Genomic DNA, 11,496 nt, shown 5'->3' with positions numbered 1-11,496 from the left:
TCACTCCTTGGATGTTCTTTTATTTTTCTCAAATATATTTATTTTTTAAGTATATGTAAATTTCTATATATAGCTTAAAGCTTCACGAGGCAGCTTGGAGGCAAAAGACATAAAAGTTTGACCAATTTGGCCAACAATTTGCACCGCTAGCCAACATAGTTTATTTTTATACATTTAATTTATATTTTGATTGCTTTTCCTTAATGGATTTGAGTCAAAATAACTTTTGTCAATAAGAGGTTTCTCATACTCTTGTTTCAAAGACATTCCCAGTTTTTATTTGTTATTTCTCCATGAGCAGAGAAGTGTCCATATCAAACAACAGAATGGATTTTTGGCAAATATGGTGAATCTGCCTGCCTCAAATTATGGGAACACTGGAACACTGTCTTCTATTGCAACACCCAATTTGTGATTTGTGTTTTTGTTCATAAAACTCCTGCCTAGTGAAGCTTTAATCAGTGAAATAGCTCGGTAACATTGAATCTTGCAGCAGTAAGAGATACTTCCCTGGCTTTTGCTTCTGCAATATATTGTCCATTCTCCTTTGTCCTGCACTGTGCTGATGTGCGCCTGTGCGTTTTTATTTTTTATTTTTCTCCTCCTCATGCTTGGGCGTGTATGCTCCTGTGTGTGTGTGTGTGTGTGTGTGTGTGTGTGTTGTCGTCTGGATGTTTGCGTGCACGTACTGTATGTCTGCGTGCGTCCGCTTCTCCGCAGGTGAGCGAGGTGGAGGTGAATGGGCAGATCGAGGCGGTGTGTGAGTCAGTGTTCAGTGAGATGGAGTCGCAGGCGGTGGATGCCCTGGACCTGCCCATGCCCGGCTGCTTCCGCATGCGGAGCCACAGCTACGTTCGTGCCATAGAGAAGGGCTGCTCGCAGGAAGAGGAAGAGGGAGGCGTCACGGTGGGCAACAGGAGGACCAATTCACCCCCTCGCACCACCACCACTGTCAGAACCATCCAGAGCAGCACAGGTTGGTGGGAACATGCAATTGACACACACAGACTCATGCGCTCATGACCATGTGTGAACATACATAATTCATAGCGTATTATAAATTGATGTGTGTGCATAGAAAGTATCTATTATAGATGTGCTGTGAATCTAAGTTATGTACCATGTGTATAGTGTCAACAGCAAGAAAAATTTGCGCTGCAGTTACTGCAGAGAGAGATTTATCCTTGTATAAAGACTGGACATTGTAACAAGGGCCATCAAATCAAATTTTCTCATTTATACTACTCTTCTGTTGAAAACCAGCCTTGCGCTGTATTTTTCATAAAGGGAAGAGTTGCCTTGGTTAGCTGACTGGGGAGTAGTTTCACTTTGCAGACCCAAACCCTCTGCATTATTATCCATCTGACCCAGTTTTCTTCTCAGATACAATATGATGAATGCAGAACTGTTTTTCCCACATAAGAGCTTATTTGAGCTGTAAAGCTCAGCGGCTGCCAGGTCTTATTTTAGCCCTCTTGTATGCCTCATGGTCTGGAGCGCTTGGCTTTCCAGCATTACTGCATGCAGTATTGATGCTGAGTGGTGCTGGCATCCAGCACTGGGTGCTTCTATGTTTCCCACCGCAGATCCAAACATCATTGCCTTACATTGTGCACGTTGAGTCACGTCGACCTCCATTCCTTTTAAATTATGTCAATTAAAAGACAGCATTTCTCCAAACCTAGCCGACTAGGTTACAGTCAGCTAATTAAACACATTTACTGCAAATTGGAAAATTGGCTAAACTACTTCAATCAATTCAAAGGGCTTAAAATTGACTCTGAGCAAACATTTATTTAATGCTGTTTAAGATTTGCTGCAACTGACTTCTTCCAAGACCATCATTTCCTTCTCCAGTTAATGAAATGAGTCAAACTATGAAGTTCATTTCCAGTATTTTTCCAGTATTTTTATTACCCAGAATTTCATAATTCAGGGTAACAACACAATTAAGAAGCAATAGAGAATTCAGTTGATTGTTCTATTGTGTGGTGATAGTTATTGATTTATAAAAGGAGACTGATAAGATCAAGAGAGGGACATTCAGAGCACCTTCCCCTGAGGAAGGAAGAGATAATGAAGACCATCTATCAGGGGAAGCGTTGTGGGGATTAACTCTGGTTTTCAAGCCAGACAGCTGCTCTGTAGTGCTACATACACTACATGCTACATGAAGTCCCTGTTTCTCTTTACTCCCAGATGTCTATTGGCTCTCACAGGTTTTGTAGATGCAACTTTCTTGAGCTGTAATAATTTGCTGATAATATAAAGATAACACCTTTAAACCCTTCTCAGGTAAAAAGTGACGAAGCAGAGGTGTCTGTGTGTGTGTTATGTAGCACACACGTCTGCAGCAGTAGCCTCACAGCTGCTGGCAATTTTAGATTTTTTTGGGGGGGGGGTCTCTTCACCTGAAGAGATACAGGAAATTTGGGCGAGAGAGAGGGGGATGACATGCAGCAAAGGGCCGCGGGTTGGATTCGAACCCAGGGCCGCTCTGCCTCTCTCCTTTGTGGACTCAGCCTTGTACATGTTGGCAATTTAATGAACATCCATTTTTGGCGCCTGAGTTTGTCACATGATGAATGGACGTTGTGGAAATACAGAGAAGAGATATTAATGCTGTGTGGTCACTGATAAGCCAACATTATGCGGCTGCTTCCAATTGAGGGCAATCCTCTGTCTGGCTCGCATAGCTCGGCTGTTGAATTCTTGTGACCCTTGACCTTCATTTGCTCCTGACCTTATTGTATCTCGGAATCAGCTGCAACTGAGGCTCAAACAAAGGAGACAAGGAGAGTGGGTTCCAGTGATATATTATGTGGAGAGCACTTGGCTTACCATGGTTGGTAGTGAAGGTAGGGGATTGCATCAGATTACTGTCATAGTTGTACTACTGCACAATTCATCACCTCCTTAGATCTTCACCATTGACTTGTCAGTCACTGTAATTAATTAGCTACCTCTCCTTTTTCTTCTCCTGGGGGAAAGGCTGTGATTGAAGAGGAGAGGAAGAGAGGGAGATTAGAAGGGGAATAGGAAAAGATCTCAGTCTGACTACCGTTTGCCTGTCTTACTCTCTTCATTTTTAACACGTGCACTACCGCCACGTTCACGTCATGTGGGAGTTAACCACCACACAATTCACATTTCACGCAGTGTGTGAAATACAGGCATCGCAGGTGGTCTCGGACCCTTTAATTAATACCCCTTGAAAATCTTAAAATCAGATTTTTGGGGGGTTTCAAGATTAAGATAATTAGTTTGTAATTATCTGTAACTTAAGTTTTTTGCATGTTGAAATGTGAGGAGCAGCACAGAAAATGTGGCTGACAATGTAGAGGCAGCTAACATATACTACTACTTGCTCATGCTGCAACAGCATGGACATAAAGTGATGCAAAAGCCTAATTTACGTCCGATATACATATTATATGATATGATATGATATGATTTATTTATGGATTGCAGACAAAAAAAAAATCCAAGGGATCACATGTTAAAATGAAAACACTTATTTCTAACATGGTGCCAAAAAAGACAAAACACAAGACATACAACATAAAACAAAACAATAAAATCCTGAAGTCCAAAATTACATCACCACAAATTAGAAATGAACACATCAAAACACCTAAGTACAACAAGGACAATTTGATGTAAAAATGTTATTGGAATTTTCATTATAAATCTGTGACGCTACTCTGTATGCAAAATAAAAGTCCTTGTTTATTCAAAGGAAAGAATACGAACAGTGCTTGAACTGTCCTTATCTCACTGAGCAAATGGCATTTAGGATGTTTAATTGTGTGATGTTATATAGCTATTTGGATAGAGTACCTAAAGTGCAAGGACCCCCCGGCCCCGCCATTGTCATAGGGTATTTTGCACAAGTGCCTGAAAAAGCAAACAAACATTGATCCCGTCAGCTATCAAGTCGTTCAAGGTACTTAAATGCTAATTTAATGGATACCAGGCTATATTGACAATGCACAGAATGTTTTAACCCTCAATGCAATCATACAACCGTCACTCATTATTAATAATAACTGATGTTATTCATTGTGTTCAAATTACACTCACTATTAGTAGCCATTAATAGTGTTTTGTTATCTAGCTAAATCTACTTTTGATATGCATTTAAGAATTGTAGTTTCTCTTTCTATTTTGTTAGTGTCTATTGATGCCAATATAAGTCTGTTTTGGGATCAGAACAAATCAGGACAGCTAGACTGTGCAGTAATAGTCAAAAGAACTGAATGGTAGCTGCCATCTTGAGTTGCACGACGATGTGAAATATTTATAAGTCATAAACATGGAAATCATTTCCATTGTTACCTCCCATCCCACATGATGTCAATGTGGCATAACATGGACACATCATGGAGATGTGCTGTAACATCATTGTCCGCCGGCGTTGTACTGTGCTCGCTTCCCAGTGCTCACTGCTCAAAGTTCAGAAATACAATAGATAGCCTATAGAAGAAAATAGCTCTTATGTATAGGCTTGAACAGTATGCATTACATAACCCCCCATATTTATTATAGATGTTTGAAACATTCTCTCTCTCTCTCTCCTCTCTCTCTCTCTCTCTCTCTCTCTCTTTTGCTCTCACATATATAAACTACACGTAACTGATGGTACGGCGACTTCCTGCCAAGTAAACAGTCACAGCTTTTTTCTGTTGTTCCACCATGCAGGAGAAACACGCACGAAGGCGCTCACACGCACAAACACATATATACAAACACACACACACAAAAACACACATTCATAGATTTCACAGGAAATCGGCTGGGAGACCAAAGTGAGAAGCGAAGATGTTGTTGTGGTGAATATTGCATGATGTTTCAGAAGGATGGTTAAGGCAGCAGTTCCAGAAAAACAGCCCGCGCTTATGGTTTCTGCTCCCACTTGTCCCCTCGGCAAACCGCCAAAACATCACACACACACACACACACACGCAGACAGGTGAGAGACCTATCAGCTTCCGCTCTTGCTCTACTCCAGTTTGCCTACTGCGCTGCTCCAGCCCATTATTATTGATGATCTTTTTAATCCTGAGGAAGGAGACCGAAGTAAGGGGCAGTTCTTTGATCTCCTCTCTTTGAACGTCAAGTGGCTGTGGTTGCTGTATTGCCTGCCTCCGTGCCCACTCAAACTGTCACATACGCACACACACGTTAACCTGCGCAATCACTCACGCACACATATTACTACTGCATCGGACAGACATGTTGGCCTAGACATCAGCTCCTTTGGATCGGTTTAACAAAATCTGGACCAGATCCTCTTTCTAAAGCTTGGGAAAATCCATAGCAATCGGTTAATGTGAGGATTTTACTGCCTCTAAGCCCTGGCTCCTCCACCCCGCGTCGTCGTCTCCAGTTAACATATTCATCACCTCTTCACTCTGCTTTCCCTTCCTTGGCCTCTTACACAACAGCTAGATCTACTGCCTTTTCACAACAGCAGTTAGGAGTGTGGGTAAATCAACCTGTTGTTTCACTAAGAAGAAGAACTGACCTTCAATTAGAAAGAGTATACACAGATCTTAAGTCTGGGAAATGAGCCATAGTTTCTGTTTCTCTTCCTCTCACCCTTGGTTTCCCTGGCTCACTGACCTGCTGTCAATTATCCAGTCTCATTTTCCAAGCATCTGTTTTTCAGAGGTGCTGAGGGATTGGCTGAAAAGAGTGGCTTTCCTTCCCTAGCTCCTGTAATAGGCTACAGAACAATGTTTAATTTAATGGCTGTGAATTTCCTACAGCCCCGAACAGAGGCGTTGCGCTCAATAAAGCATTCCTTAAGTAAGCATTTCGGGCAGGCTTGTGGCTCATTTTGCTGATGGTCTTGTCAAACACTCAGTGGAATACCACCTCTTCATTTAGTTTTCTGAGGCAGCTCTGGGCACACTGTTCTCACTGCTTACCAAAACAAAAACATGTCAAAATACAGAATTGTAGTTTAGATTGCCCACTTTCTTAAAGATAATTTTTCGGTAAATGTGATATAAATAAATGACAATTAAATATGTAAATTAGCATATACAAATATAGATGAATAAGTTGTTTCTAGTGCAGCCCAATATAAATAATGTCATGAATAATGATAGGAAAAGCATTCACACTCTGTGCATTGTCCAATGTTTATTTATCATTCAAGCCTTGGCCAGCGTCAATACGCTAAGTATGACGCTACCGCCAGCAACCTTCTAACTTAGCTTAGCATAAAGACTGTTGTTTTTACACAAATTGTCATTTTTTACAGTCTGGTTTTTGTACAGATTAAACAAGCGAGATCTAATGTGTTAATTAGTGACCTTTAGAGGTGCTAGTAGGCACATTTTTTTCCCAACTCTTGGCAAGAAAAGGAGCAAGTGTATTTCCCAAAATATCAAACAATTACTTTAAAGAAGAATTTTCCATTAGTAAATATTAGCCGTCCTTGAACAATGGTCTAAAAGCTTTAAAAGAAGTGAAGTTGTTATAGGTAATGTTGATCTATCTATCTATCTAATTTAAGACAGCAGCATTTTCCCAAATTCAGTATATTGAGTGAATAAAACTCGCTATTTTCAGTCTAGAACAGTAACCTCATAAAATCTAATTCACTGCAATGTTTTCAAGCTTTACTGTATTGAGATCACATGGGGCTCCTGTGTATTCCCAGCTCTATCAGTGCTACAGGCTAAAATAAAGCCTGTACAACACTGCCCCCAGGGGCTCAGTGTAACACAGCACTGCACCTCTGCTCTTTCTTCCTACAGTAGCTGTGTGAGAGGGGGCGGAGGAAAAACTACCAGACAGCTTGACCCAATTAACAACAATCACTGCCATCACTGGCACTTTTCCAAGAGTTCTGTTCTGAGAGAGCTTGTGAGAATAAATATCTTTGGATTTCCCAGTGTGAAAATATAAAGAATATATAAGTGGCAGGGATACAGACCTAGGGGATAAGTCTGGTCGAATCAAGATCAAGCCAAGTGTTTGTCCAGATCTCCCCTCACACCTTCACCAGCCCACGCAAATTTCTAAGAGCAAGGCTGAAATTAATTTTTCATATGTCAGGATGACTTGTTATAAAAGCAAAGAAAAATGCTGCTCTAGGGCCCCATTTGTGTTCTCTTATGTCCCCTCTCAAGGTGGGTTTGAGGAGGACTACAGGTGAAAGGCCCCTGTGGCAGCATTAGGTTTGACAGAGCTATTGTTTGTGAGAACACTGACCTAAGCTGTGTCTCTTTGCTCCATGCTGCTGCAGTCAGTTTCTGTGGATTTGGCCATCTGCTTGCCTGTTGTGTCTGTTAAGAGCAAGGTCAGGAAGGTAAACAATCCCTACACCTGTATGAATAAAGTGCAGTCAAGTTATTATTGCATGCTGCCATGTAATCTATCTGGTGATCGGTTCTACAAGTTCATTTCTACAATGCAAGATGAACAGGATTACATAAAGATCTAAATTATAATGTTATAAAAAGTGTTTCAAGTACACAATGATCTCCTCAAGATCATAACCCTACCAATCCCCATTGTAGAAACAAATCTTAAATAAAAGCATTGTATGTAATAACAAGGGGTAACCCTGCACTAAATCCTCGCCTATGGGTATGAAGATGCTCAGTGCCAAATCAACGACACCACACTTTACTAAACCACAAGGTGGCAGTCATTAGACTATCTGAGTTTATGAATTTTTATGTATATGGGTTTTAAAGTTAGTGAGACGGTCACTCCAGCTTTATACAATGTACTGAGAATCAAAAAGACAAAGTATATCAGTATTATCAGTAGTTTTAAAATTGGTTTTATATTTTACTTTTATTTAGACTGGCTCACTGAGTGAGTTCCAGAAGTAAACTTCATCTTGAAATTGTCATAGTGCAACATCAAGTGCACAGACACAAAATATGAAATAAAAGTACTTTTAATAAATAAATCATTTTTAAAAACTAGATTAATTAGATTTTGGTATCTGAGTCCAGAATGATTTATCATTAGCAGTTCTCCTGATTATACATGTATATCAGACAATACGTGGAGTTATTTATTAAGCACCACTTGGGGTAGTGAGGTCATGTCCTCTGCAATACTTCTGGAAATCTGGCGGGTTTAAGGTTTAATGATATGATGTTTACACTACATATATGGGGTTTTTAAAGCTAGTTGTGATGTTTTCAGACTAATTTTATTAGAATTGGACTATTTTAGGCAAAAAACTAAAGAAATCAAGAGATTTAGTATTCACCACCAGAATTACATACCTGGTACGGAAAAAGCTTTGAAACAACATTAAGACCATAATTTAGTGAGATAAAAATTGCAGAAAATTGAAATGAATTAATAAAATGTCATTTTTAAACACTTCTAACATTTTACAGAGTTTTTTGTGGCTAGTCAAAACAATCTTTAATGATGGGGTTCTGCTCAGGGAATCTGAACTCCTACCTGGACTAATTAATTAAAATGAATTCAAAGTAACAGTCTCCAGGTTAAAGCCACAACCTCCAAAATATTGAGCAATGGAGAAAAAATATAAATTGGTCTTTCTCATGGATTACAAGAATCTCTAAGTTTTTCTCTTTTTGTCACAAATTTTATTTTTTAAATGTATTTCTGTTTTTGATCAACATCAGTGTTTTTGAACTGAATTATTTGTTGAACTGATGCAAGACAAAGTTTTGAAAAACAACTAATACAATAAATGCCTATATTCAGGTAATACAAAATATATTTTTTAAAATATTACATTTTACAGAGATGCCAGTTTTTTATATAAAAAAACAACAACCTAAGAGTCTCTATTGGAATATCTGGATAAAAACATTACTGATCAACACAGACGCTTAAGAAGTCAGAAGGGAAAGTTATAAAGGCATTACAGTAAAGTTTTCTGGATGACTGTGAACGGGACTGTCCCACCCTGTGCTGAATGTGCTATTAAAGAGTTTGCGTGGGGCGGGGGGTGCGATCAAGGCGCGTCCACATCCTGACATAAGATCCAATATCGTCAGAGTGGAGAAGGAAAAAGAGGGAGAGAGGACTCCTCCTGTTACCTCATCTCGGCTCAGTGTTGCGGACTTGCAGCTTTCATGACGTTACTTCAGTGTTTCTACAACGCGCTGCTCGGCATGTCTGACTTCTGGATTCGCCTTTGTGAGTAAAAGCCGCTGTTGTGTTTCTCTGCCGTTTGTGAGTGAGGCGTGATGAACGGTGGAGAGCTGCGTCAAGAGTCAGAGGCAGGAAGTCAGGTTGTCTTGCCTTCAAAATAAAAGCCAAATTTGTCCGGGAAGGGGGCAAGAAGTACCCAGATGCCAAAATACAATTATATGGGACACAATGCAAAACACTTTGGAATTGTAACACCTCCTTTTAAAATCAGATAAGGATACTTATAGGCTAACAACAGTCCCCACAATGGAAGTTAAGTATCCCTCGTCAGGTCAGCAACAATAATAGGCTATACCAGTGAAATTTAAAGTGCGTCACTGGCCTTTACTTTGAAAGCACCGACCGGAAGTTGTATGTTTATCGTGATTTGCTTGACACTGAATCGATCAGCGCCCATCCCGTTATTTCTGCTTAATCATGGTTCACATGAAAATGGTGTCTTAAGTTGTTAATATTAAATAACAATAAAATAGGAACAAGCCTCATTAAACCAAATTAAAATTAAAGAAACATAATTGTGATGCCATATGGGATACAAAAAATATATTCTTAGAGTTTGATTGTGATATTTCTGAACTACTTATAAACTGGTTGATTTTGTACTAATTACATTACATTAAGATAATACAATTTCAAACTAATATTTTTCCCTTTGTGGAGTTATACATGGCCTGTGGCTCTTACTGCTATTAAATAAACTTTCAGCTATCTCCCAGCCCCTCTGCAACTTGTTTCCCTTCCAAACTGGACCCCATGTGAGCACACTGAGATTAACCTACATGCTGTTTGCTTTCCCCTTCACTCATGGTGGCCGGGAAATGTTGATCACCTTCCAGCTCCTGGTCTATTTTGGTATCATATCTCTGACGGGTGGACGACAGGTGTGGCTGCATCACACAGAGCAATGCCTGGCACAGCATCACAACACACGGCTCTGCAGGGTCTAGTTATTTAGGTCAGACTCAGGGCCCCTCTGGAATTGGAGTTCATAGGGGTTCATCTAAGACGTTTGTGCTTGTTAAAGTGAGCATCCAGAGGGCAGGGGAGAAAGATGCTGAGCCCCACAGGCCTTATGGGAAAAGCGATCACTGGTGCCACTTACCAGTTTGAGGCCTGCTAGGGTAGATGGAGGGCCCCTAACACCCTACTGTAACCGACCATCTGTGTTTCAGTGAGTCATGCACACACTTCAGTTCATGCTCGCCACTGATGCCAGCTTTGCTGCCTGCCCGCTCACCTATCAGCTTTCTATTCTCAGACATGGCTCCAAGACCCTCCTGAGGATAACATGCCATGGACACACAGATAGTGTACACACAACTCTCGGGATCCAAGTAGGCCATAGTCATGTGGGATTATGGGATTATATTAGTATCATGTAAATGACAGAGGCCATCCTGCATATGAGTTAGGGAAGGCTCAGCTGTTGACACAGTCATCCAGGAAGGCTTAATTATCAAGCCGTAAATAAAACCACTGCAAGTTTAACAGTGAGTTAGTAGAACATAGTTCCTTTATTTATAATACATATTCTTATATTTAAACTTCATTTGCCAGTGACATCTGTATGTAACAGCTTACTGTAACACTTTCAATCAATAAGCTACTAAAAATGTGATAAATTGTTTACACTCTATGCAGTCTCTTTCTTACTGTTTTTATTATATTTTTTTGGCTTACTTCATGTTCTGTTTTGTGCTCATACTATGCAGTCATTTGATTCCCAGCTAAATACCATTACTTTCTTTGCTGTACCTACTTTACCCTGAGGGATCATTAGTTTCCCTCAGTTTCATTCACAAATTGTTCCAACCCATCAACATTCATCCTGAAAAATATTTTCTCTAGGGCACAGTTACTCAACCGTACTTTGAAGTGCCAGCTGTTTAAATGTATAGGCATATAAACTGATAGTGCGGTGAAAGGAATGACTGTTCCCAGCAGGAAAGGTCATCTTAAAAAGCAGTATCATTGCTTGATAAAGTATTTCAGTACAAAAAGGAATATGTTTAGTAACATTTTACCTTCTGGCTTGACATTCTTATCTGCATGTGTATTAACTGGTTGAGAAACTGCCCAAAATCACCAGGCATGTGTCTAACTCTTTCTGGAGTGTCCACTGGTTGCCCAGCAACCTCACGGTGACAACAAGACTCCAGGAAGTCACTTTATTCCTTTGACAACTATTTCATCTGTTAGTATTATTAGCAATGAATAAATTAATCTACAACTATTATAATCTTAAATTGACTTATGTCAATATAACATATAACCTTTTACTTTATATTTGCCTGATTGCAGACCCAAATAGAATACTGTACTGTACTA

At 39.9% G+C, this 11,496-nt stretch overlaps 1 protein-coding gene across 4 annotated transcripts in view; it reads left to right on the top strand.

Annotated features, from left to right (window-relative positions):
- Positions 1-11,496, top strand: part of dlgap1b (discs, large (Drosophila) homolog-associated protein 1b) — a 90,577-nt gene that overhangs the window by 55,913 nt on the left and 23,168 nt on the right. For all 4 annotated transcript variants that reach the window (XM_044176838.1, XM_044176836.1, XM_044176837.1 and 1 more), the window contains exon 6: positions 721-976. In XM_044176838.1, the coding sequence (XP_044032773.1) occupies positions 721-976 (256 nt within the window). The remainder of the gene's footprint in view (positions 1-720; positions 977-11,496) is intronic.

Source organism: Siniperca chuatsi, linkage group LG19 (genome assembly GCF_020085105.1).
Source record: "Siniperca chuatsi isolate FFG_IHB_CAS linkage group LG19, ASM2008510v1, whole genome shotgun sequence".
Classification (NCBI taxonomy): Eukaryota; Metazoa; Chordata; class Actinopteri; order Centrarchiformes; family Sinipercidae; genus Siniperca; species Siniperca chuatsi.
Note: the sequence above shows the minus strand (reverse complement) of the source record. Positions and strands in the feature narration are given on the sequence as shown.